Source organism: Labrus bergylta, chromosome 21, assembly GCF_963930695.1.
Source record: "Labrus bergylta chromosome 21, fLabBer1.1, whole genome shotgun sequence".
Classification (NCBI taxonomy): domain Eukaryota; kingdom Metazoa; phylum Chordata; class Actinopteri; order Labriformes; family Labridae; genus Labrus; species Labrus bergylta.
In genome coordinates, this window is record NC_089215.1 from 12,329,620 (window position 1) to 12,356,251 (window position 26,632).

Below are 26,632 nucleotides of genomic sequence, written 5' to 3' on the forward strand. Positions count from 1 at the left end.
CTGCATATTTAAAGAAGGATAAGGCTAAAATGTTGTGAATGTTGTGTGTCTCAGGTAGCGGTCAGGTGTTGGTGCTGAGTCAGGCCCTCGGCAGCGCCTCCCACAGTCACAAAGTGGAATTCATGGTCAAAAACACAGAAGAAGTAAACAACATCATGGAGGAAATGAAGGCTTGTGACGGCGGGACAACACTACAACATGCAGTCAACAGGTGCTGTTGATTAAAGCTGCGACTTCAGGAGCATTGTGTTGTTTTTTGCACATGTTAGCCTTTTAAATGTTATGCGGGTTGTGTCTGTTACAAAACAGTCTCAACTCAAACTACTGGATATAAACTAATGCAAAAAAAAAAAACTAAACAAGATTGACGATGTCTATATAGTTATTTAAATGCCTGTCACTGTTGTCGCTGTCTCCGTGGACTCTTTACGGCATGCAAAACAGTTTGACAGTAAAGGTTATATTCCTAAAATGAATCCAGGATCAGATCTCCAAAATCAACACCAAGAAAAAAATCCTCACGGTTTCTTAAAAATAACTGCAGATTGTTTCCAAAAAAATAAGAAGTTTAACAATAGTGTACTTTTGAAGAGAGCATCTTTTGCAGTAATGTCTTTTTATTTCAGAGTGCAGGAATTTAACTTTAAGGTGCTTGAAATAGCGACAGAGGTGCCTCTGTTCCCGAATTTGTGAACACTGTTTTGTAACATTTGAGCGCCATTATAACGACAGTATCAGCCAAAGCTTCTGTGCTCACAAAACACCGTTGTTTTTTTTTAGGTGAACTTTGGTTGTGGTTTTTAGGGTGTTTACTTTGACGCCTTTGATATCAAAGCCTTCATGACCCTACTTCAGCGTCACCACCACATGTTGCTACTGTAGCTTTGACTCTGATGGATTACTGTTTTTACACAACTCAAGTCTGAGCTGCGACTTTGAAACAATATTGTAAAGAATAGGAGCTAATCATCTCTAATAATGAAACAGACATAAGTAATGTTAGGGGGACAGTATTTGTTGTATTGAATTAAAATGCATTTATTTATTTAATAGTGACGATGCAATTCAACATATTTTCAATACCTAACTTATGTAGACCCATCTGAAGTCCCATGCACGTGTGAATTATACTTTATTTACATTCATTACAGGCCAGATGGCAGTGGGATCCAGGTCAGCCTGACCTGCAGTGACTCAGCACTGACCCCTAGTGTCCAGATTCTGTTACGACACAATGCTCCCAGCCTGTCCCTCAGCATCCTCAAGTTAGAAAAGGTGAAGCAGAAATGTTAAAGAATGTTAAGATATTCAGACAATGTTTTCATTTTGAAATGTTAATTAAAAAACACGATCGTTTTTTTTTTTTGTCTATAAAATGGAAACAAAGCTCTGAATTGGTTCTTTGGATTTCACACACATCATTCGATGACAGTTCACTTTCTACCTTTCCCTCCCTGCAGCCCCCTCTTCCGGGTCATGGCCAGGGGCGACTGAGTGTTTTAGACCAGCCTGTTACCGTGGCGACAGCAATCCAGAAAATGAAATCCCACCTGGGTTTGAGTCACCTCCGTTTGGCTCTTGGATCCGGTCAGACGCTTGGTAATAAACTCTAATACGAGCAGCAGTTAACTGATGAAGTGTTCTGAATGTGAAGGATGTGAACGCTCAGCTGTCAGTCAGGCAGGTGTCATTATTGAGCCCCGATTCTGTATCAAATCAGCTGGCAGTACAAAAAGGCACAAATTACAACGGGCTGATCCTCATAAAAAATATATATATATTAAGACATTCAACAAACAACTTGTATCCGGTCAAAATGCTCCAGCAACACTTGTAGTAAGAAGATCAACTTTATTAACAATTTAGACGCGTTTCAGCACGTGGCCTTCAGCAGGGTCATCGATCTGATCTAAAATTCACATATAACTTGTATCACTCAGGCAGAACACATTTGGAGAGTTAACATAATAAATCATGGAGGCGAATATCTCAAACCCTCAGTAGAGAAAGTCTAAATATGTGAAAAATGTTTAAATCGCATAGTTCTGGGTGCCATAAAAGTGTAATATTATTATTTGGTCATAGGATGTAAATGTGGGTTCTTAAGACTGGGGCTGCGATTACTTGTTTAACCAATACATTTCCAACTGTCTTGAAAATGTATTCATGTTTCCATCATCTTTAAAGTACAAATGTGTCACACTTTGGGTTTCTAGCTTCTGAAATGTAAGGATTCTTTCCTTATCTTTCATATAAGCCGACGAAGAGAGTTTGAGTTTGGGATTTTTGAAGGACAAAAGAAGCTATTTGAAGGTTTCTGCTTGAGATCAGGGATATTGTAAAGAACCTTTTTTTTTTGCATTTGTTCGACCCATTATCGACTATAATTGTAGATTAATTCAAAACTAAAAGATGAACTAATCAAACAATAAAAGTCAGTCGTTCTTCTGTTTTTCAGAGTCGTCTGTTAGCACGGTGGCTGTGTGTGCGGGATCAGGAGCCTCAGTGCTGAGCGGAGTCAAGGCTGACCTTTACATCACAGGTAGACATTTCATCTGTAATTATATTAACCTGAGTTTGCCACGCCTGCAGATGTTAAAGTTGTGTCTTTTTGTTCAGGTGAAATGTCCCACCATGAAGTGCTGGATGCTGCCGCGATGGGAACAAGCGTCATCCTCAGCGACCACAGCAACAGCGAGCGGGGATATCTGGCTGTGTTCAGGGAGAGGCTGGCTGTGCGTCTTCCTGAGGGGGTGACGGTGGTCGTGTCCAAGGTGGACCGAGACCCTCTGGAGGTGGTCTGACTGATGTGGAGCTACAGTTGAAGTGGTGTGTCTGTCGGGAAAAAAACTTTCACAGGGTTTAGAGGGATGAAATTGACCACGTAATAAAAAAGGAAACACTGATTTCTAAGCTACAAAATGTCCTTAAAAAAGCGGCTTTGTAAACCATAATTTCAAATTGAATGATGTAAATGTTCTTCTAGTACTTCTAGTACTATATGTTATGTATTTATGACATGGTTATTAAAATTAGTTCTGGTTGATGGATAAAATCCACCTCGTTGTGTTTGATCAGCCAAAATATCCCCATGCCAAACCAAAGATTACGCTTGTAATCTGCTTGCATATGTTCTGCATACAGAGGGTTAAATTAGGCTAAAATCTAAGTTTGTTTTTACGCTCATCATAAGTGACTTCTAGTGCTTCCTTTCCATTTAGAAAAAGTCCAGAAATTTTCCCAAATAGTCAAAGAGTGTGAACAAAACAAAAAGTCCAATTGAAAGTCGGAAACAATCCTTTTCTAATCCTTCCTGTTTGTCTCTAACAGTCAGATCTAAGCTGAGCAGACCATGACGATGTAAAGAAATCCTTTTTTTTTTTTTTTTTTTTAAATAAATTCTTTGTTCTTGAATACCCTGCCCTTTAGACCTCAGTGAGAAAACAGGTGAATATCAAACCACTTGGCACATGTATGTCAAAGAGCAGACCCATCTGATGGTAAACGCTCTGTAAACACAGCACACGACCCCGCCCCCCACGCTGGTAATGTAAGGAAGAGGGAAAAAAAAAACACAACAAGTAACAATCCTCATCACAGGCTGTAATAGAGTCTGCTGCGACACACCTGTTTGCTCGTAAAAACATTAAGAGACGTCGAACACACCTCGCTGCCCCCATCAAGGTAATGACCTCTCTCTCAGCGGGGCGTTGACACCTACGTTTCCTCTCGGCCCACGTTCACTTTTATCCCTCAGCCAACACACACACACACAAATGGAGAAGGAAAACAACAACTAGAACAACATTTCTGCTTGTAAAGGGACTCCAGCTGTCTCTCTTTAAAGGCAGAAACATCCTGAGCAGGTTGATCGAGAAAGGGTTTCTTCTTATTTTCCCAAAAAAACGATCTTCACATTAAATTCCCACATAGTGCGAGTTCTTTTATTTTAACCTCTGATGTAACAGTAATCTCCTGCTGGTTTGTTTATAAAAGCATCAGATTAAGCTCCCATGAGGATTATTTTTGAGGTCTTCACTTCAAGAAATTCAAGTTAAAGCAACAACAGTAGAGTAGGGAAGTAAACTGCCACAAATTAAAGTGTGACCAGTTTGCATCCAATAAAGCAGTGGTTCTCAACTGGTGGGATGGGACCCAAAAGTGGGTCGCGAAAAATGTGACTGAAAAAACAGAAGTGCCTAAAAGTCTATGAAGCGCTGTAAAAACATGTTGGTTTTGTTCCTTCTCCTTGTTCTGTTGCGTGTTTCGTACCATCCGAGGTCCACACTGCACTCATTTTTTCATTCAATACATATGATTGGTTGAAAAAAACATCAGAAATTTGGGTCACGGTTTTCATGAAGCAGTCGGTGGTAGGCTAGACCAGTTGAGAACCACTGCATTAAAGTGTATATTCTTAAACCAGATCACATTTTGATCTTTAAAGACACCTTTTCACATCTAGTGTTTGAAGTTCATTCACGTCACTACATACACAACACATGCTCAATCTATAAGATACAATAAATGACTCTGATGTTTATTGGGGTAAATTAAATCAAAGCCAAAGTAACAAACACAAATGAGCACACATGATCCCACCAGTGCACGCTAACCAATCAGTAGGCCACAGTCCAATAAAAAAAGGAAATACATTAGTTTTCTGATGGTTGACCACAGCTCATACTGACTAACTGTCTGTTTACCATCAAGGGTATTTGTCTGTGTGGTCCACATTCAGGGTTTTATTGTGTTTTCACGAGAAATCCTGTCTGCTCAGAACATTTCCTTCCCAGCACAGCAAAATCTGCACCTACTCAATAGAGCCATCAGTCTTAATAAATAGTGCCACATATTAGAGAAGATGCTCGCCCACCATCAGCTGTCATATAGATATTTGAATCCAAACTTCTTATAGAAACCTTTAGACATTCATGTTTGTGTTGTGGCCATATTGCAGCCGTTGGCCAAACTGTCTTCCTCTTCCACCTTCATTGAAGGCTGACTCCCTGCAGAGAGGCTAAACAGGCCGACTGCTGAGAGGAAGAAACATGTCATCAAACTGTCAAACAGCCACAGGGGACCTGCCAGTAAACCGCTACGTATCTGTGTGTGTCTGTGTGTGTGTGTGTGTGTGTGTGTGTGTGTGTGTGTGTGTGTGTGTGTGTGTGTGTGTGTGTGTGTGTGTGTGTGTGTGTGTGTGTGTGTGTGTGTGTGTGTGTGTGTGTGTGTGTGTGTGTGTGTGTGTGTGTGTGTGTGAGGGAGCAGAAATAAGAATGTAATTTTAGGAATCTGTAGGTAACACGTACAACAGAAGTTTTTTTTTTTTTATCAACCACGCACACACTCCAACACTGTTACTAATGGCAGTTGCATGAGAGCTGGTTTTTCCTGACATACAATGACGGAGGAATTATTTATATTGTTATCTTCACTTCATCTGTATAAGTATTTATGTGTAGGCTTCATTTGAAGCTAAACTTTGGCACTGTTAGTTTAGGCTGAGGGACTTTGTTCTACGGTGTGTAGGTTGTGTATGTTAACTGACAGCAACATATCATGTTCAGCAGGTTTTTTATGAAGTATGCAAAGTTTAAAGTATTTTCAACCACAGCTGTTCAAAGATAGTAGTAAAGCTGCTCCTGAGACAGAGTGGAAGATAATGCAGAAGCTACGTCAAATGGAAATAGGAAAGAATGGTACAAATAAGATTCTGAATAAGGCCCCTATCCCAAGCTATACTGACATAAATCAACACAAACCACATACGTTTTCTTCAATTTGACCCTACATATTTCTTAAATCAACTCAGTTTTTTTGTGTTTGTCGAGCAGGGACAGAAGGGAAGATGGGGGCAGTGAGTGGGGACCCAGCAGCCATTTGGCCTTAGGTGTGAAGCTCCACACACACCTATTTAACAGAGCCAGTCACCGCTGTGTGCATTTGAAGCAAAGTACAGCACAGAGGTAGGAACAAAGTAAAGACCAGGAGCAGAACATTTTTAAAAAGGAAAGGTCTTCAGTAGAACAGAAGGATTGCTGATTTGTGAAAGGATACAGAGAAGGAGTCAGCAGGAGCTGAGGACTGAAATGTCAGTTTGAAGAGGACGAGTAGACAGACTAACACGGACAAGGAAAATGCTGAGCCTGGAGATGTACCCCAGTTTGAGTCTGGGACCACAAAGGATTGGAGACTGCTTTTTCAGAGGTGAGGGAGAATGTGTGGACGTGCATGCATGCAAGTTTGTGTGTTGACTGGGCGTCTATGGAAAAAAAAGTTGTTCAGCATTTTAAAACTTTTAAAAAAGTTTTTCAAGTGACCTCTGAAATGATCTCACAACACTTTCCAACACTTTAGAAAATGTTGTGTATTTTGAATCTGTAAGTTATACATTTATATATATATATATATATATATATATATATATATATATATATATATGTAGTAGTTTGTTGGCAGCTAAATCTATTTTGAAAGTTTTGAGCACTGATTGGCCCAGTTGTTTAAATGAATCCAGTTATAAAAACATGCTCTCCACATAGATTTGCCTAATTTTAACCATTCAACACTGAATTTGTTTGTTCTTCCAGAACGGCAGCCTCCAGCACACATGCCTTTGTTCCCCCAAGCCTGCGATGTGAACCCCAAAGCCCTGCCCCCTCGACTTCTGGCTCCTCCCCCTGGACCCAACGAGCCCGCCACAAACACCCCAAAAGAAGAGGTGAAGATGGAGCTGGAGAACGCCAATCTATGGAAACAGTTCAGCTCGGTGGGCACAGAGATGATCATCACAAAGAAGGGCAGGTGAGAGGATATTGTGACTTTGACCCCACCTCTAAGTTATTATCAATCAGATCAACAAGCTGCACTGATTCAAGGAATCAGACTCAAAAGTGAATTCAACTTCTACTCTCCCTCCTTCTTTCAGACGGATGTTCCCCGGGTTAAGGTTAAAGCTCTCAGGCCTAAACCCCTCTCTCAGATACATCCTGCTCCTGGACATTATCCCTGCAGATAACTCCCGCTACCGTTTCCAAGGTGGCGGCTGGCAGGCTGTGGGTGGGGCCGAGGCGAGGCTACCAGACCGGGTTTTCATCCACCCTGACTCCCCTGCGACGGGTGCTCACTGGCAGGACCGCACCATCTCTTTTCACTACGCCAAGCTGACAAACAACACACTGGACACCCAGGGACATGTAAGGACTGAAGGGGAATCACACAGTAGAAACTATTTCAAAACCGACACTGTTTTTTTTTTCTTTGTGGCGAATTTAGATTTAGTTTCAATTCTTTTCATTTCCAGATAATCCTGCACTCGCTGCATCGCTATCAGCCCAGAGTTCATGTCATCGAAGCCAGAGACGTGCTGAGGTGGGGCGGAGGGCAACACTCCTTTGTTTTCCCTGAGACCCAGTTTATCACAGTCACAGCGTACCAGAACAACAAGGTACCACCAAAGAGCATTTACATATAAAGAAAGAAGTTCACATGTAAATGGGCCTTGCTATCGATGCAGTTCATGACCCACCTGTTATATTGTGTTTTTGTTGTTGTTTTTTTCAGATCACAGACCTCAAGATCAACGCCAACCCGTTTGCTAAAGGCTTCAGAGAGGACGGCATGAACAGCAAAAAGTAATTCACAACTAATACCTGCGTTAAAAAAAAAATATATTAATATAATATAATATAAAAAAACATATTACGGAGGATTTAAACTTTTTTTCTGTTGGCAGACAAAGAGACGCAAGACAGAAGCGCAAAATATCCATCTCGTCAGAAACCTTGGATATTGGTGAGCATAATATTCAGATTAACTCTACTTTAAAAAAACAAACAAACAAACAACAGACAGACCTCTTCTCCTCAAATTGCCTCATCCTAAACTATCTCCACCTTTCTGCCTCTCTCTCAGTGAACTGTGATCCATGCGACTCCACTGAGCACCTGCCACAGTCTATAACCTCCACCTCCAGCACCGCAGACCTGCAGGCCCTTGCCCTGGCCTCTCTCCCTCCCCTGCCTGACCCCTCCTGTGGGTTCAGACCAGGCGAAGCAGCGTATCAGGACACTCTGGTCCCTCAGCAGACACTAGACCTCGGCCAGGCGTTCATGGCTTCCCAGATCTCAGACATCGGCCTCTCCATGGCCAGTGGGATGCAGGACACGGCAGGAAGTGAGATGGCAAATAGTATGATTGAAAGGTAGGGGCGGAAAAAAAGAAATACTTAACTCTTGTTCCTAAATATATTGTATATTTTTTTCACTTTTCCAAAGTTTGACTTTACATAGAAACCTTTAGGAAGCTGAAACTAGTGAATATTTGTGTTGAATAAATTCAAGTTATTGTGCATACATTTTTTCATCTACAGCACTGATATCTTATTTTTTTATTTCCCCCCCCCTCCACAGATCAGACACTCTGGGTGAACCAGCTTACACCTCCACGTTCCCTGCACCCGAGGCCAACTCCTCCTCTTTCCCCTCAGCTCCTCTCCCCCCACCATCCTCCACCTTCTCCTCCCTCTCCGTTTCTGACATTTCTGATACATCTAATCCTCATCCTTCCATCCCTTCCATGGACTATCCCTCCATCCTCTCCTCATCCCCCATTCTCTCCTCCTCGTCCACCACCACTACTCCCTCACTTCAGCAGACCACTTTCACCTTCCCGACCCCGCCTCCTTCTAACTCCTCCTCTCCACAGCCGCTCCTGTGCTCCTCATCCTCCTCCCCAGCTGCCAACACCTATCACACCATCCCAGAGACAATCAGCCCACACACGCCTACGGACGACTCTTTTTCTGCTCCGTCTGGTCTGCAGGATCAAATATCAGCTCATCTAAATAACTCACCCAGCGATCACAGCTCAGCAGCTTTTATCTATCCTAATAGCCTTCCTGCAAATCCCGATCCTGCTCCAGTTACTTTTCCGCCCTTCTTCAATCAAAACCACCATCCTCTTCCCACTCTGCCTTGCTCCTTTCCTCCTCACGGCGCCCCCACGTCTTTCCCCCTACCCTCTGTCCCTTCACACATGCAAAACCTAGCGTTCCCAAACATGCACCAAAACTCTGCCCACCCTGCCCTGCACCTCCAGAACCAAGCACCCTCCCTTGCTCCTGCCTTTACTCCCTCAACATTCACACACCAACCATCCTCCCTCCCTCACCCTCCTTTCCAACCCTCCTCCTGCTTTGCTGTCTCCTCCTCTTTCCAGCAGTCTGCTGCCTCTGCTCCCTCGGCACATCCTCAAAACCTGCACAACCCCCCTCCTTCCTCCTCCACCACCTCCTCCTCCTACCCTCCACTTGAAAGAGGTGCCATCCCTCAGTTCAATCCTGTTGCACCTTACCGCCCAGATATGGTGCTGCACCACCCGTCTCTTCTCCCCCAGCTGGATCCATCGCATCCCTCCAGCATGCCCTCCTCTAACCCACCTCAGGCCCTCTACCATTCCTTTCCGTCCTACCCTCTCCGGCTCCGTCAGGACCCTCACTCGTCCCTCTCCATCCCGTTCAGGCATCTGTACAGACAGCACCAGCATGGCCACCCACACCCCCAAGGGTCCTACCTTGATATGAGCACAAGAGCTGTGTTTTAAAAAGCCTAATGTGGACAGAATGATTTGGTTTAATAGCGCTTTTATGACCCTTTTTTTTTTTTTACAATTTGTAGCATTAGTTCAAGTAGTCCAGTGTACTGCCAGTGTGTGTGTTTGTGTGTGTTCCCAACAATTCAGGTGATGAACTGATTAATGAAATTGATTTAAATGTGTAAATAGCTGTATTTTCTTTTCAATTATCCATTCCAGTGTGAAAAATAAAAAAAATTTAATTTGTGATTCAAATCTTTTGTTATACAGTCTTCTCTGGTTTCGCAGCCATCTTTTCAACCACTATCAAAGTGTTCTGTTTTACACAGTTGGGTATTTTATGAATTTGATTGATTTGCACGTATGTATCTTGCTGAGTGTTAAATAGATAGTTATATACGACTCTCATGTTTTGATTCTAACTACAAAGCTAGTTCAACAGAGCGGTTCAGACAGAACTTTACACAGATTCTGATACTAACAAAAATGCGGGTATGATTTTTTTCATCAAAATTTCAGTCAGGTCGCAGGTCAACATTGTTTCATCCAATTTGAGTCAGGCCAGGGGTCGACATTTTTTGCTCAAAATTTGCGTCAGGTCAAGGATCCGCATTTTTTCTTAAAATCTGAGTCAGGATGGGGGGTCATCATTTTTTCATTCAAATTTGATAAGGGATGCATGTCAATATTTTTTCATCAAAATCATAATTTTTGTTCCTTTAATATCAGGACATTAGGGTAGTTCAAAAAGCAACTCCAATGGGAGACACCCAGATCAACAGTGGATCGCCTCCTGTCCTGAAATGAAAAGAACAACCCCCCAAAAAGAGCATGCACTTATATTACAGGCTTCATGGTGCAGATATTTCACATTTCTTAATCAAGCTACTATAAATTGATCTTAACATTATTTGTGACATATTTTAACAAAGTTTTATAATTGCCTTCAACCTTCCTTCATTGCTAAATGATAACTTGTATATCTTGGGCCCTGAAGTTTTTTATTGCTGAAAATGACAGCATCGATTCTTCTTTGTAAAAAACTTCTGTGATTTTTTTTTTCATACTTGCCAGTGTACTAAGGGTTTGAGTGTCCTTAATGTCAGACGGATGTCAGTTTGTTTGGTCAAAAATACACAACAAGGATGACAGCAGACGGGAGTTAATCATTTCCTCATCTTGTTACTTTGTTTGGTCTTTTTAGAGAAAATATGTGTGGACTCAAGCTTCTCAGTAGCCTATTGACCTCTTCAAAGCTTTTTTTTTTAATGAATCACTGTGTTGTCTTTTCTTAAGAGTTTTTGTGGTCTATTTGTTCATTCAAAAGGGGCAACAAACAAATACCCAACAATGTGAAATTAAGTCAAGAGGCTTTTTTATATTTGACAGGATTTAAGATTTAAATTACAAAAGTATTGTTCTTAGCATAAAAAAAAATAAAAAAAATGAATTTGGAAAACAGTCCTGTAGACATTTTTATCTGCATTTTTGGTACAGTTTTAAATATTTAACATAGATTCACATATTAGACAAACATTATCGGGGAAATTAATGCTATACTTATAAACAGAGTTGAACACTGATACATGTCTTTGACCCACTTTGGACTACCATCTCAAACCCCTGAGAAACATACAAAGTTAGTATTTGATGGGTGTCAGAACACTAGTGGGTTCATGCTAAGGGTCAACTTGATGTTTACTCAAATTTCCAAGTAGTCACTTATTAACAGGCGAGAGAGTCAAAAGAGGACGAATTGAACAGGTCCACACTTGAGAGCTCACCTGCTTCGCTGTGTTTTATCATCTGAGCTTTTCCTGAATACATACTCTGAGAAGGCGGGTAAGTTCAGGCTCGTTTGTTTCTGTAGGAGGACACTCACTCGCGTATTATTAAAAGTGTGATAACTTCATTGCTGTAAGAGCCGATCAGACCATTCAATTAGGAAAAGAAGCAACTTGTGTTCTTACTGCAGAATCCACAATGTGTTCATTATATCTGTTTTTAGTTTTCTAGATCGATAAATTATACTATACTATACTATAGTATGTAGTATATTATACTACTATTACTATATTATATTTGTGTTATATAAGCACTGTCAGAGGGAATTCATTTTGGGGAGTATACTGGAAGTAAAGAAGCAGAAAAGTTTTCAACTCTACCTTTGCTTGACAATCTTTTTATACGTATCTAGTTGGATCTGCTTATGCTTCTTTATTTAAGAGATTTTTTGATTTTTGAGATTTCTTTCTTTTAGATTGACAGTAAGCACCATGCAGTTATCGGTCGTTTACTGCATTAACACCACTGACATCTTTACCGGCTGCGCTTCCAACAGAGTCTGACATGAGAGGGACTTTAATTCCTGTAACATTCAGCGTCTTTTCCACAAACACTCCCACTCCTTAAGACTCCAGGAACAAGCCGAATCGGTGAGACAAAACCACACATTTTGCAGGGACGATGCTTTACTCTCGTTTGCGTCCTTTACTCCCTCGCCTCATGCCGCTGAGGATGACCAGCACTGAGGCCTGCACGACGATGAAGGTCAAACAGCTTAACCTCCTCGAAGAGACTCTGGCCTTTGAGGATCCCAAAGCTTTCAGGGTGAAGCGTTTTGGTGAGCTGCTGCGAGCTCTGGGTGTCTTTCACCTCTGTTCCTTCCCTGTACTGGTTAACAACTGTGGGAAGGTAAGATTAAGTTGAATGAAAATGAGAAAAAGAAGAGTTAAGGTCAAATCAGAGAAAACCTTCATCGCTCTTCTGTCTGCTTCTCCTTCTTCCTCTCTTCTCAAAGCTCATGATGATATCTCGTACCATCCTGGGGAGGAGGGGGTTCTCCATGCTCCTAAGGCCCACTGTGTACGCCCAGTTTGTGGCGGGAGAGAATGAGAGCGAGATCTCTCAATCCATGGAGAAGATGAATCTGCTGGGACTGAGGCCCATGCTGGCAGTGCCCATCGAGGAGGATCTGGGAGAAAGCACAGGGTGAGACAAACTCAGCTCACATTGCTCTCTATTTGTTGATTTTAAAAAAAAGGAGGGCCAGAATTGGGTCCAAGGGTTATAAAAGAAAGGGCTTTTATGGGGAATGTCGCCGTCCTAAAGCGAGATGCTTTTTGCACATTAAAAGAAGAACTCAAGCAAAGCTCACTTCTGCTTTGTGTCACCACTAGAGAGAAGAGATATGACGACAACATGAAGGCCATGTTGGAATGTGTGCGAATGTCTCACAGCAATGCCTGGAGTAAAGACCCCATGATGCAGCTGAAGATCACAGCCCTGCTCAGCCCGGACCTGTGTGTAAGACCACCATAGACTTTATATAGGAAGCCACTGTAACATCACCCGTTAGTTTGATTACTACCGTTATGAAGCCCTTAAAGTAAAGGAACAGGATTTGGTGTAATTCCAAGTAATGAAAATAACATTGTTGTCTCCCAAAAAATGAAAACTGTCTCCCTCTTTGTAATTGAACTTTTAACCTCGACGGTATCTTAAATTAGTTCAAATTTGTGGGAAAAAAGATAAGAGCACACGTTTCAGTATTTGGTGTACCAACAGATGTTCCAGGTAGTTTTTAACCCCCCGCGCCATCTAATATATTAAAGTGTTGACTCTTTATTTTCATGAAGTGTACACTTTGTTTATAACTTCACACTGATAAGTATTTGCTGTTTACATCAAGGTGAAACTGACAACCATCATCACACAGCAACCATATGACTTGGATCTTGTTGTCAAGGCAATGGACGGAGAGGTGTGTCCAAAACACATGAAGATAACCTAGTTTGTTTGGATGTCTTTCATTTCCCCACGTCAGTACACATACACTTGATGTTTCTGTTTGATGACTTCTGACCTTTGCATGAACTTTTAATCTTTCAGCCAGTTGACTTCCCTGGTTTAGATGAACGTGAAGCTGCTCATTTTCTCTGTGGCCTGCATCGACTCAACAAAATAGCTGAGGTATACAGATGTGAAAAATGACAGGAACATTAGCCTGAAGAGTCTGAAGTATCCAAAACAAATGACTCATTATCAGAAAAATAAACATTAGATTTTGTTTGTGTGTTTGTTAGGCAAGTGTAAACAAAGTGCGAGTCCTCGTAGATGCAGAATACACCTACATGAACCCCGCTCTCTCGCTTGTTACCATGGCGATGATGAAGAAGTTTAACAAAGATGGCGTCTGGATTTGGAACACATATCAGTGTTACCTGAAGGCAAATATAAAAACAATTACCTCTATTTACTGCATTTAATACCGGACTAAAAGAGACTTTATGAGACTCTCTCCTCTCGTGTCTGTGACTTTCAGGAGTCTCGGTCTCTCCTGTTAGGAGCTCTGCAAATCTCCAAGGAGGAGGGTTTCTGTCTGGGGGTCAAGCTGGTCCGAGGAGCCTACATGGACAAAGAGAGGAAGCTGGCAGAGAAAGAGAGTCAACTGGACCCCATCCACAACTGCTGGGAGGACACCAATGTCAGGTGCGTGACAGGCAGTGTTTTTTAATTACAACCAAGTAAATGAATACAATGATTGAAGAACATTAAACTATATTTTAGTGATTGGGTTACATTTTTATCAAAGAAACAGGGATTAATTTTGTAAAGTTTTTACGTGGATTGAATCTACTAAAGTGCACTAATTCTTTGGTGGATTAACCCTCATGAACATAGAACAAAACAGTGCTTGTGTTTGTGCAGCTATAACGGCTCACTTGATGTGATGCTGAAGGCCATATCCCAGAAGCCTGAGCGCTACAGGATCATAGTGGCCACTCACAACGAGGAGTCAGTGAGAAAGGCTGCGAAAAGGTTTGATTCAAGCCCAAACTTTACTTGTTCATGTTTTTGTTTTATCAGATGTAAAAAAAATAATTAAATTTTCAATTCTCAGGGGCATCTTTTGTTATTGGCCCAAGATTGGCGTCTAGTCCCGTGTCTTGTTACTTCTTAAACATTATGTGGCTCTTTTTGTCTATCATGGCTAGAATGGAAGAGTTGGGGATAGACAAAGATGGAGGCTCAGTGTGTTTTGGCCAGCTGCTGGGAATGTGTGATCATGTCTCCCTCACTCTGGGTGAGCTTTAGCCTCAGTGGGCATTCTTTACATTTACAAATTATTTGCAAAAAAAACTGTACTACTACCTATAATTGCATTACAGTTGATTAATGGGGTCTTAGTTACATGTATTTGTGTTATTTCACTTTATGTACGTTTACTCCTCTGACATGTTTTATTGTCTCTCCAGCTAAGGAGGGCTATGCCGTCTATAAGTCGGTGCCATACGGCTCAGTGGATGACACGCTGCCCTACCTGGTACGTCGGGCTCAGGAGAATCGCACAGTGCTGCAGGGAATCCGCAAAGAGAGAGACCTGCTGAGGAAAGAATTCTACAGGAGGATGAGTCTGAGGGGAGGGAAATAAAAGGCAGTCAAACAAGAGTGGAAAGTTTGTTGTGAGTGAGCGTAAACTGCTGCTGGACCATTCAACCCCTTGTATGATGGCTACCAACAGAATAAGAACATGTATGGCAGCCCAGAACATCTATAAGGATATCTTCAAACAAGAAATATTGTTCTGATATTACAGTTGATTAAATGTACATGTCATCCTGAACAAGCTAGAGAGGATTTCTCAAGATAGATAATTTATCTCTAGATCACAGGAGAGCCTGATTATGGAGAACTCAAAAACTCAGAAATTGAGTAATTCTCTAGATTACAGGGTTGGGTTCTCAAAATCACAGAATCAAAATTGAGTTGAAGTACCAGAAACTTTTGTCTCCTGAACACACCAGAACAGAAAGAATATCGGAGATTTTAAAGCTTATATTGACTGATGTATTAAATCAAGCAGGAAACATGCATGGGTTAGGTACATCTATATTTCTGTGCAAGAGAAACTGAAGAGGAATTTGCTGACATTGCATTGTACGATTGATTTCCCATTAGTTGTCATAAATTAAGTTTCCTCTGAGCTGCTTTAAGAGAATCATGACTGTTGCCTCATTGGTTTGATATCTTTGCACAAAGTATGCCCAACTGACACATGCAGCATATTCATATTCAGCATTTTGATCTCTTCAAAGATCTTCCTCATACATTCTTTAACTCTGCCTTCCTCTTACTACCATAAACACACCTGAAACTTTCTTCCATGTCTTGTTCTACCTGAAGAGCCAGTGTAATCAAGGATCTATTTACAGCTCATACAACTTGACTCCAAAGAGCATTTCCCTGCATTGTTCAGTGTTCAGAATGCACTCACTCCTGTTGATTTCCTTGAATTAAAAGAAAGTTCTTTCAGCCTGTTTTCAGTCTTTTAATGAAATGCGGGAGCTGTATTCATCCATAAACGTTTGTTCCCACCAGCAGCTTTTCATTTTTGATGCGAAGACAACAGAGTATTCTGAATATAAAACCAGTGTTTATTATAGATTTTCTTTGTTGTTGCTTTTATTAATTAATTTATTAACACTTACCGCTCTACTTTTACAAGAAATCTTTTCATTTAGGCTTTTGGCATTTAAATTCAATTTGTCCTGTTCACAAAAGATAGCATACTTTCACCCATGTGTTGTACTAAATGTGGAACTTCCTAAACAAAACAAAACTCCCCCATAAATGCTTGATCAAGAACAAGATTGATAGTTCACTTAACACTCCTGACGCCACACGACCTGACAAAGGTGATCATTCACTAGACCAGGGTTCTGCAAGAATGAGGAGGTGGGGGTTATGGTCTTCATTTTTTTGGTCTTTTGTTTAATTTATATACAAACTAATAAAAGTGTTGAAAATAAAACTCAGAACACACTGTTTATGATCGTTTATTGGATAAGTATAAGTGAACTATACTTAACATGTTTCTTGACTGTACTGCTGAAAGCCAGTCACATTGCAAAATTTTCTATTGTCAATAATAACCTTAAAACTCTTCACTTACTGAAACACCACACTTGCAGTTACAGTGCTGATGGGCTTGCGCACACACTGCCATAGCATTCAGCTGTTTCAGGATCAGCAGAAAGCAGCTTGGAGTCAAATAAGGAGAGCGGCCAATCACAGAGCACAGGAACACAAGTTGTTACTTTTTGTCGTTGTTATGGAATGAAGACTAGTTTCAGGACACGGTAGAGAAATCTCCAGGTTCCTAGCTCAGTAGTTGCCTTGGTTTTGATTTCTGTAGCCGCCTCTCTGGTAGCCCCCTTGGTAGCCCCCTTGGTAGCCCCCTTGGTAGCCACCTTGGTGGCCCCCTTGGTAGCCTCCTTGGTGGCCCCCTTGGTATCCTCCTTGGTGGCCCCCTTGGTAGCCTCCTTGGTAGCCCCCTTGGTAGCCCCCCTTATTCTGCTGATAACCACCTTTTTGATCTGGGAACAAAAAGAAAAACATGATCATCACAGAGTATCAACTTTGCAAGCGTTTAATCAGATGAATCAAGCGGCCCCTGGTTTGGTTGAATAACACGACATATGAACTTGTTGTCTTTAGAATGGTATAAGCCTTATCTTTAACTCAGTCAGTCACTGATTATATGCAACCAAACTAATCAGCAACAAAGTTAAAGCAGCTGTGAATGAACAGCAAACAGAATCTGCAGAAGGTCAGAGGGCTGCAGCTGTGGGAAGGTCACCATGTGCTCAGAATATTTCTGGTTCATTCAAAGTGCAGCTTCAGTGTTTTTGAACCTACCTCTCTGGTAGGATTGCTTTTGTTGGTAGCCACCTTTCTGATCTGTAATGTGAGGAACAAACAGTCATCATTGTTTAAACTTTTGATACCAAGAGACATTCCAGGATTAGAAAAATGCAAACCTTAAGTATATGCTGTCTAAACTCACCTCTGTTGAAGTAGCCTCCATAGACGCCCTGTTTGAGGTCAAAGACGCGTTCGTTGTTCTCCACCAAGCTGCCCAGTTTCTCAGCCAGCTGCAGGGCCATGTTCTGCAGGGAGGTGGGCTCTGTGCGGTGCATCACCACCGTCTGTGTGGGCTGGTCGAGTGATGCCTGGTGGAAGAAGAGGAGAGAAAACATTTAGAACAGTTTGGCTGGAAAATACAATCAGGGGAGTAAATTCAATTAGCTGCAGTTGCATCTTCAAATTCGCTCTAAGGGGAAAAGAAGAAGAAGCTGTCACACCAACCATTAACTCCTCATTGATGATCATCTTGCTGATAATGCTGTGAACTGTAGGTATCTCCAACTCAAACATCTCAGACAGGGTCTCCATCCTGGAGGAAGCGCACAAAAAAATACAACATTGTACCATTGATTTCCAGGTAAAAACTCTTAGAATTAGATACAATTAGATACAATTGATAATCTTCTATGGCTTGCATATTTACTAGTAGGTGGAGCTACATCCTAGACTGGAGAAAAATCTGGTCTGAGTGTAAAATTGAGGATTCAACTGTAGACTAAAACAGTCACAAATCAGTGCTGAAGTAGAAACTGCTGCCAGCAGGCTAGAAATTCTTGCATCTTGTGCTCACCTGATGGAGTCGTACACACTGCTGTACGTGAACAGGTAAGTCCTCAACGACTCCTCTTGGATCTTCCTATAAAAGCAAACAATGAGGAAAATATATGAACATTACATATTTGTAAAAAAACAAATTTAACAGACACCACAGAAAATGATCACATCTTAATCTGAAATGACTGATCTACTTGATGCATCTTCAAATTATTCAAATCTACCACGTACAGTTCTTAATAAAACAGCTACTATATAATCGAATCATCGAAGCTAATGCGTATGCTAACCTGACGAGCATCTCCCGTACTCGCTGCGTCTCAGGAAACAGGTCCCAGACTTTACTGTTCATCTTCTCATTGATGATGAACGAGTGACAGGTACGCCAGTCTCCCATCTTCATGGCCTTGCTGGCTGCCACCACGTGCTCCCTCATGCTCTCTGGGGGTCCTGCAGGACAAACGGAGCGTTGAAGTTATCCGCTCTTGATCTCTTTGTACTAAACTGACCTGGTTGAAAAGAGTTAGGAGACTTGTTTCATACCTAGAAGCGGCTGTCTCTCTCCCACCCTGAGCTGGTGGTGGAACTGTTTGCTGATCATCCTGCGGCGGGCATCAAACTCGTGTGCGGCCATGTAGGGGATTTCCAGCAGCATGGCCGACACCAGATACACACACTCCAGCAGCTCCAGGTTGATGTGCATGTGGAAGGGCACCTGTGACAAGAGGTCAAAACAATGTTATGATAGTCATGTTTTAAGTTATTCTTAAACTTAACATCATCCTTTAGAATTTGCTTTCATTCAGCAAAGCTACACTACACCCAGCATCCTTCTATCTGACTCACTTGTCTCCTCTTCTCAATCTTCTCCTGCTCAGCGTTCCTCTCCTGCATGTTCCTCATGAGCAAACCCTGACCCAGCAGCTCCTTGGCACGGCCGGACGACTGGATGTCCAGCAAGGCGTTGTGGGCGTCTTTGATCATGCCCTGCCTGAAGGCGCAAATGCCGAGTTGCACCATGGTTCTGTTGTACAGAATCTAGAGAAGACAAGAGGAAATAGTCAGTTAGCATGCATTCAACGCTCTTTGCCTTTTGGGTTATTCTCCGTGCGTTTGCCCACCTGTACGGGCGGGTCGGCGTGCTGGATGTTGTCCTGCAGGTGACTCATCAGCATCAGGTCTCGCGCCTGGTACCAGCGGGAGTGCAGAGCGTGGTGGTAGATGTGGCAGAGGATGGCACAGGTGCGGATGCGGTCAGTGCGATCCTTGGCGTAGATGAACTTGCAGAGGCGGTCCATGATGACGGCGCTGTCCTCCCCCTCACTCTCCTCCTGGTCCTGCTCGGACTAAAGACAGCAGACACACACGATGCAGCACCATCAGAATCCCAGCACAGACAATTCAACTTACTCACTTCTAGATCGACTTCCACTTTAAAACATAGGATTTGCCTTTTTCAAACTAGAACGGGCTCTCTTTTTCTCTGATGCAGACTGCACCACTCCTCTTATCTTACCTTGGTCTCTCCCTGGAGCCCCAGGCTGCGCCGGTGGGCCTTGTAGTCAAACTTGTAGTAGGTGTGCATGATTCTGCGCAGGTAGATGCGGCATATCTCCTCTGTGCTGCCCTTGTTCTCCATGTAGTTGAGCAGCCGGTCGATGATGCCACAAACATGTCCCTCGTCTTTCAGATTGTCCACATATTCTGGAGGAGGAACAGCAAAGGAAGTAATGAGGAAGACGTGTTTCAAGGAGAAAATAATCACACTGCAAATGACTTCCTGCGTAATAAGAGAACACATTTAAAGAGAGGTCTTCAGTGTGTCTTCTGGTAGAGCTCACCTTGCGAGTGGGGATCGGTGTTCTGCATGATCTTGGTAAACTCTTCATCCATCCTTTCTACCAATGTTAAGATACATCCACGAACCCTGAATGGCTGACATGAAAAACAAGCAATACAGAAACTAATGTTTAGTGAAGTGATCTCATCGTCTTTCCAGACACAAAAATGCAGTTTGTGCAGGATGTAACAAACAATTCTATAACATCTGAAGACGTACAAATAATGATGCATCCATAAATGAATCATGAAAAAAAAAGGCCACAACACAGATGACACACGCACGCAGGGATTCAGTTTAGTGATGGTCTGAATGTTGAACAAAGAACAGAGAGGAGAAGATGATCACCTGGTCGGAGACTGCCAGATTCTCACTGTCCTCTGCGATGTTTTCCCCGATGAAGATGTTGTTGTGTTCGAAGAGGATGTCGAGCAGCTCGTCGATGCAGTCCAGACACTTCTTCCACATGTCGGGCTAGAGGGAAACCGAACAAGAATGATAAGTCTGAAAACACCGGGCAGTAAATGATAGATTATGCCGCATTTCCCCGCTGAATATAATCACGCGTAATAAATACTACAGGAATATAAATAACTTGATTGTACCATTGTGTATTTATGTATAATGGGTCTTTATTTTTTCATCTTTCCGCTACAAAATGTTACCACAACATCAATCACGGCATGAAGAAAACAAGATGCTCTTACCTTCATGAACGCCGCCAGGTTGGGGTTGTAGTCGTACAAGGAGGCGACGATGTTAAACTTGATCTTGACCATGATACCTTGACCGAGGTTATTCTCGAGGGCGATGGCTGCCAGAGCGTGGAGCAGCTCAATCTGAGCGGCTCTGGAAAAAGAGAGAAGTCAAAGGAGAGGAGATGAGAACAGAGAAAAACACAACAAACAGATAAGACTTGATCGTGGAATAAGATAAACAATGCTTTAAAAAAAACAACAAAAAAAAACAGATGAGGGGGCTGCTGAGGATTTATTCACTAATGACGACATGAGTATCGCTCAATTGCAAAGCATTTTCTGTGTCATTTGTTTCAGTTTACAACTTACAAAAAATGATAAACATGCGAGAGGGAAAATGTTTTTTAATTAGTTGCTGCTTGCAAATAAATCTACACGATTTGTTCACCGGCCGTCATTTTTAATGACACACGTTGCTAAGTTCAAGACGATCAAAGCATTTTCTTCCCCCATATACAAAATATATATACACGTGATGTTACCTGTCTGTGCCCTTTTTGCCTCTTGCTTGCAGGATCTCGTTCAGCTTCTTCACTACAACAGGAATGTTGATCTCTGTGCCTTTGGCGAACATCTTAGGCTTTTCCTTGCGGAAAGACAATTCACCATTAAATAAATATTCCCAAATTTGTTGATCCATATCACACCAACATCTTTACAGATTTCTCTTTACTATGAGAAACAGACTAATGAGGTTTTTTTTAAGATGCTCATTAGTTTGACTGAATAAGTCTGCTTGTACGGCACAAATATACATTATATGGTTTTCAAACACTGATGTACCGACTACCGTTTCCTTTCATTTCAACAATCATGATAGCAGTCAATCTAAAAAGGAACAATTATCTTTCCAACAGTTCATTACCTTGACCATAGGAGCGCCTCCTTTCACCTTCTCCCAGCCTCCCTCCACCTCCTCTCCTCCCTCCTCCTCGCCCTCTTCCTCCAGCCGCTCTTTCTTCTTGGGCTTCTTTCGCTTCGCCAGCCTCTTCTCGCTCTTATCAGAGTCCTGAGTCCTGACCACAGACAAAGAGTGTGCAGTGGTGAGTAGGAGGGAAACTCTTCTAATCAACAATTAAAGCTTGGTCTTGCTGTTATTTGTATTCATTTATTCTGTCCATAATTAATGGGAAGTTGTTTTGTGAAACCTGTAAATTGTCAAAGTGTTAACAAGGGGCAAAAACCGAGATGAATGTAAGAAGTTCTGTGACGTGCGCCGCTTTAACCAAGGCTAATGTCTTGAGTGATTTCATAATCTCAATGGTACAAGCTTCATGCTCATAACACATATTCAAATAATTAACCCCATCAATTCAAAGCATTCAATAAGTTTTGAGCACTTTTTGTTTGCACGTGTCAAATAAGGAAGTAACCGTCTGTCCTTAAACGACAGAAACTCTGGAGAGGGACACTAACTTCTTGAGGAAGACCAAGGCCAGGGAGGAGCTCTTCTCATCCCCGTCATCCGAGCTCTCGCTCCCGCTGTCGACAGTGTCTGAGCCCCAGTCTTCATTTTCGTCATCGTCACTAGAAGAGGACTCATCCTGTCAAGAGCGAGAAAAACATCAGCACATTGGCTCAGGTTTACCCTCGCACAGTCGTAAAAAAAAAAAAATGAATAAAGGTGTTACCCCGGATCCCTTTGCAGACTTGAGGAACTTGCTGGCGTCCGGGGTAGGCTCAGGCTTTTTCTTTAAAAAGGCCTTGGCTGAGACTCCATCCTCTCCCTCTCCCTCGCTGTCAGAGGAAGAGCCTGGTGAAAGAAAACAACCAGAATGTGTTTCAGAGATGATGCTAATACATCTTCTATGTTGAATTATTATGCTGTTAACACAAACAGTACTGTACTAAATTCATAGGCCACCACTAAGTATGTAAGGATGTGTGCTTTAAGTCGACTAAATGAAACGTCATCCAGGGTTCCCACTCTTTTCCAGAGATCATTTTCAGCGATGTTCGAGCTGGTATGACAGTCCGTGATCGTGCCACACCAATATTAAGTGTAGTCTTTAACAAGGTTAAACATTTACTATCATGTTAGGGTCCATTTTTTACCCTTAACAACACAGTTTGGCATTTGAAGAGACAATGCTAGCAAAGTAAAAGGTTAGGTTAGGTACTCTGCCCGTGTTTGGTTCACACAGTTGAGTACCTATTCATTGTGAAAATGAACCTTTTTTTTTTTTCACGTGACAAAGTTATTTTTTCCCGATCTGCAGTTTATAAACATTGCCAATTGGCATTTACTGAACATATGAAATAGTTGTAATTCTCTCTCACTTTTATCAGGCGTAAAGTCATAGCAGAACAGAGCCCTAAGAAAGACCAACTAGAGAGAGAGATTAAGTTCAAACTCGCACGCCATCAATAACGTTAACTAACTACTGTTATAGTTTTGGGTTTTTTGATCCTTTAACCACTTGTTTGTATTTCTTTTACTGCTCTTACCTTCTTGTTGCTATTATATTTTATCTCTTTTAGTTTCTTAAATATTTTTAAATATTTGTTCCTCTTGGTCTCAGCTCGTGTTGTTGGGTTCTTGTGTTGCCTGGGTTCTTATGATGGTTCTTGTGATGGTCGGGTTATATATGTCTGTTGGGTATTGTGCACTTCGGGTTCTTTTCTGTTGAATTGTATTTAATTATTTTGAGTATTTTGCATTTGTTTGTTCTTGCTGTTGTTTATGTTCTTCTGTGTTTGCTTTAGTTTGTTCTTGTTTTTGCTGTTTGTCAAAGCACTTTGTAAACCTGTGTTTTTAAAAAGGTGCTATATAAATAAAGTTATTATTAGTATTATTATCTGTAGACTTCCATTCAATCTGCGTTGTGGATTATGTAACAAATAGATACTTTTATAAACGTGTGCCGGTGAAAATGTCCAACTCTGGAGGGGAGTGTTGGAATAATTTTCCAGGAAAACACGTGATTGTCCAGGGCATTTGACTTTTTCTGTAATCTTCCAGGTGTTTTCCAGTGCTGGAAAATTACTCGACTGTTTTCCAGGACGAGTGGGAACCATGGTCTCCACCAGAACAACTAGTCAGTTTAACGCAGTACTTATATTTGTTTATATGTTGGCCTCAATGCTGGTCGAATATCACGTCCAACTTTCAACTTTCACTACCGAATCTACACAGTGCCCCTTTAAATGTAAACAGCAGAGCTCTAGAGAAGATGGAAAAAGTGCTGTGTGGCATTTATTACTCATATTTCCTCATGGGGGACAAAACTTTATGTGTGACTTATTTAGTTGATAAAACTGAATGATAACACTCACTTTGTAAAGGTAATGGTTCTCAAATGTTCTGCCCCTGTTGGCAACCATATATAATACTTATTCAAAATATTTGCCTAACTAATACTTCTTAGAATAGAAATAACTTTTATTTAATAATGTTTGTGATTTTTGCCCGGACATGTATACGGTGCACAGCCCTGAAAGGCTTTTTTTTTAAAGCTTTTATTCTGTTCTTGTACATTTTAAATAGTTATTTTGATTCAACACGTTGATCTGCATTAAGAGCGTGCTTACCAGAATCCCCAGCCTCCTTCTCCTCCTCTTCATCTGCAGACTCCTGTGGGTTCTAGCAGAGAAAACAGGAGAAAGCGTTTAGAGTCTACATTCTGCTTTCTTTCTTGAACGCTGCCCAGTGTGGCTTTGGAGCACATCCACTTGCATGTTCAAAAAGTTATTTCATTTTTCTTAACCAGCATTTTTTTTGGCGTATAACTAAAGCAGAGGACTATGGAGATTAAGGAATCTCGTTTACCTCTTTGTATGAAGCTATTTCAGTTTCGTAGTCTCTGTTGTACTTGCGGATCTTCTGACGCAGTGTACTAAGGGCTTTGGCGTTGTTTTTGTTCATCTTCTTCTTGCCCTCTTTATCCTCCCATAGCTGCAGAGAAATGCATTTTAATTATATATTTTGCAGTTCAAAGAGTGGGAGATTGGACATTATACAAGCTAATAAACTTAATAGAAAGCAAAAGACGTAGTGTTAAGTCTTTACTGACCTGGTTCAGATAGTCTTCCAAGTCGGCCAGAAGACGAATATAGAAAGGGGGAACCCCCTCTTTGTCCACTATAGTCTTGCTTTTGAGGAAAGCTCGACATAACTGCTCAAATTCTTCCAGACATTTTGCCATATCACGAATCTTCATTGCATTGCGGATAGTCTTGATAAGGTTGGTCAACTCCTCAAACCTAAGATTTAAGAATAAATACATCAGAAACTCAAACTAAAGAAAACCAAAGCCAATCAATGTGCTGCTGAAAGAAGATACTACACAAACCTTTTGTCTTTGGCGCTCCGCACAATTCTCTTCGTGTCCTCCTCATCGTCACTAATCAGCAGCGACCTGTGGAAACAGAAGACGTGTGTGAGATTTCTAGAAGAAAAAAAAATGAAAGAGAGTTGTCGTGGCATTTATTTTCAAGTTGCACTGACTGCTTGAAAGTCGTCCCGGGTGCTTTAGGGGTGATCTCATCAGCGGACGAGGACTCCTCTGACTCGCTGTCAGACCCGGTGGCAAAGAAACGAGACATTGCTGAAGGATGCTGTCAATCTGTAAGGATGGAGGGAGGAAAGGAGAGAGAAGCATTTGTGCTGCATTCAATTTAGTATCAAGACAGATGTTCTTCCAGGATGTGCATGACGACTTCTACAAAATCAATTATACTAACTTTACCATGCATGTTCCTTCAAACTCATTTAATTTGCTGCTTATAGATAAAGCTTTGAAGGAGCCAACTCAGAACTAGACAAAGTAAGTCTCTCAGATTGTAGTGGACTAAGAAATCCCACTACACTACTGGTGATGTAATGTGAAACAGAGGATTAGTGTCTTCTCTCATCAGCATACATATAGAGATAGGAATCTTGTGCTTATTTTGTCTGTATTTGAACCGGTAATTCAAAAGGTTAAAGCCTTTCATTGCTGTCCGTATCACTGTGTGAAATAATGATATGAATCTTATAACATTGGTCATTGTATTGAGGTGAGTTTGTGTAACCGACAGAGGGAGTTCATGCTCCGCCAGCCTCACGTAGCTAATGTTATCTAGCTTTGACAGACAATGTAACAGTAGTATAGCTGTAAATATGTATCCCACAGTTTGATTACAAATAATCACAACAACATAGAGCCACAGCACTCAGATTGTTCGTAAACAAGTTAACGCTATTTCCGTTTTGATAACATAACGTGGTAGAGTTGTTGCTAAGCTAACGGTAGCATTTCTGGGCCTTCCCGCATGTGAAGCCGGTTCATACCCTTCACTTAGCGAATAATCGTTTTAACTCGATACAAAATTGAGAGGGGACTCACCTACGTCCTTGTGAAATGTGTACTACGGTGTGTCTGTCTACTTTGACTCGTTATAAAATCCAGTTTTGCTGTAGAACGGCCACAAGTAAAACAAGGCGTGCAGCAGCCTTGCCGGGCACTTGCGTCAGGAAAAGGAAGTGAGCCGTAGATCGAGAAATACATGGATGGTCCACAGCAGAGCTACAAGTGAGGACGAGAGAATCCTGGGTTATGTTGCCCCCTAGTGGACGTAAAGTGTAACATAATTATTAAAAAAACAAAAACAAATAAAAAAACGACATTGGGTATGCTAATATCTTTAAAAAGACAGGAATATTTTGAACAGTAGAAATAAATAAATAAAAATTAACTTTCACATCAGATACATATGGAAGCCCATTTCCACCGGTTAAAAAAATAAAAATGAAAACAATAAAGTCATAATGAGATAAAAAGTCATAATAATTAAATAATAAAGTCACAATAATGAGATAAAAAGTCATAATAATTAAATAATAAAGTCATAATAATGAGATAAAAAGTCATAATGAGACTTTATTATTATTTTTATTTTATTTTTTTACTGGTGGAAATGGGCTTCCATAGATACATATATGAATTTAAGTATTTTTCTATTTAAATATTTTAGA

The 26,632-nt window shown here is 41.3% G+C and overlaps 4 protein-coding genes across 7 annotated transcripts in view; 3 read left to right on the forward strand and 1 right to left on the reverse strand.

Annotated features, from left to right (window-relative positions):
• Positions 1-3,055, forward strand: part of nif3l1 (NIF3 NGG1 interacting factor 3-like 1 (S. cerevisiae)) — a 4,391-nt gene extending 1,336 nt beyond the window's left edge. For all 3 annotated transcript variants that reach the window (XM_020639439.3, XM_020639448.3, XM_029278215.2), the window contains exons 3-7: positions 55-211; positions 1,152-1,275; positions 1,461-1,599; positions 2,459-2,542; positions 2,620-3,055. In XM_020639439.3, the coding sequence (XP_020495095.2) occupies positions 55-211; positions 1,152-1,275; positions 1,461-1,599; positions 2,459-2,542; positions 2,620-2,804 (689 nt within the window). In that variant the 3' untranslated portion in view covers positions 2,805-3,055. The remainder of the gene's footprint in view (positions 1-54; positions 212-1,151; positions 1,276-1,460; positions 1,600-2,458; positions 2,543-2,619) is intronic.
• Positions 3,056-5,064: 2,009 nt separating this feature from the next.
• On the forward strand, positions 5,065-9,849 carry tbx6 (T-box transcription factor 6). The gene is made up of 8 exons (XM_020639138.3): positions 5,065-6,207; positions 6,591-6,804; positions 6,929-7,196; positions 7,304-7,447; positions 7,564-7,634; positions 7,736-7,794; positions 7,915-8,203; positions 8,412-9,849. The coding sequence occupies exons 1-8, from the start codon at positions 6,138-6,140 to the stop codon at positions 9,601-9,603; spliced, it is 2,307 nt and encodes a 768-aa protein (XP_020494794.3). The 5' UTR covers positions 5,065-6,137; the 3' UTR covers positions 9,604-9,849.
• A 1,487-nt stretch (positions 9,850-11,336) lies between these two features.
• Positions 11,337-15,909, forward strand: prodh2 (proline dehydrogenase 2). The gene is made up of 11 exons (XM_020626329.3): positions 11,337-11,436; positions 11,855-12,288; positions 12,395-12,585; positions 12,774-12,900; positions 13,286-13,357; positions 13,486-13,566; positions 13,680-13,823; positions 13,919-14,085; positions 14,305-14,415; positions 14,592-14,680; positions 14,853-15,909. Exons 2-11 carry the CDS (start codon positions 12,061-12,063, stop codon positions 15,026-15,028), a joined length of 1,386 nt encoding a protein of 461 aa, XP_020481985.2. The 5' UTR covers positions 11,337-11,436; positions 11,855-12,060; the 3' UTR covers positions 15,029-15,909.
• A 508-nt stretch (positions 15,910-16,417) lies between these two features.
• eif3c (eukaryotic translation initiation factor 3, subunit C) lies at positions 16,418-26,163 on the reverse strand. Of its 2 annotated transcripts, none has more exons than XM_065949482.1 (23): positions 26,004-26,163; positions 25,124-25,241; positions 24,969-25,034; positions 24,690-24,879; positions 24,446-24,571; positions 24,208-24,259; positions 22,308-22,429; positions 22,093-22,220; positions 21,542-21,692; positions 21,159-21,256; positions 20,626-20,767; positions 20,267-20,392; positions 19,920-20,013; positions 19,595-19,782; positions 19,200-19,424; positions 18,925-19,116; positions 18,622-18,793; positions 18,369-18,528; positions 18,095-18,160; positions 17,746-17,833; positions 17,444-17,609; positions 17,296-17,337; positions 16,418-16,973 (listed from the first exon to the last, which is right to left on the reverse strand). In XM_065949482.1, exons 2-23 carry the CDS (start codon positions 25,219-25,221, stop codon positions 16,762-16,764), a joined length of 2,904 nt encoding a protein of 967 aa, XP_065805554.1. In that variant the 5' UTR covers positions 25,222-25,241; positions 26,004-26,163; the 3' UTR covers positions 16,418-16,761. The 2 variants fall into 2 exon arrangements, with proteins under 2 accessions (XP_065805554.1, XP_065805553.1); XM_065949481.1 differs by having other exon boundaries at positions 21,159-21,262.
• Positions 26,164-26,632: the final 469 nt, after the last annotated feature.

Bases quoted from the DNA above. Each gene is read 5' to 3' on its own strand.
- tbx6 (XM_020639138.3), top strand. From the start codon at position 6,138: ATGCTGAGCCTGGAGATGTACCCCAGTTTGAGTCTGGGACCACAAAGG. The intron at 6,805-6,928 runs GTGAGAGGATAT...TCCTTCTTTCAG, and splicing joins ATCATCACAAAGAAGGGCAG to ACGGATGTTCCCCGGGTTAA. The intron at 8,204-8,411 runs GTAGGGGCGGAA...CCCCCTCCACAG, and splicing joins GCAAATAGTATGATTGAAAG to ATCAGACACTCTGGGTGAAC.
- prodh2 (XM_020626329.3), top strand. From the start codon at position 12,061: ATGCTTTACTCTCGTTTGCGTCCTTTACTCCCTCGCCTCATGCCGCTG. The intron at 12,289-12,394 runs GTAAGATTAAGT...CTCTTCTCAAAG, and splicing joins TGGTTAACAACTGTGGGAAG to CTCATGATGATATCTCGTAC. The intron at 12,901-13,285 runs GTAAGACCACCA...GTTTACATCAAG, and splicing joins TGCTCAGCCCGGACCTGTGT to GTGAAACTGACAACCATCAT.
- eif3c (XM_065949481.1), bottom strand. From the start codon at position 25,221: ATGTCTCGTTTCTTTGCCACCGGGTCTGACAGCGAGTCAGAGGAGTCC. The intron at 24,260-24,445 runs GTAAACGAGATT...TTTCTCTGCTAG, and splicing joins AAATAGCTTCATACAAAGAG to AACCCACAGGAGTCTGCAGA. The intron at 22,221-22,307 runs GTAACACCTTTA...CGCTCTTGACAG, and splicing joins AGTCTGCAAAGGGATCCGGG to GATGAGTCCTCTTCTAGTGA.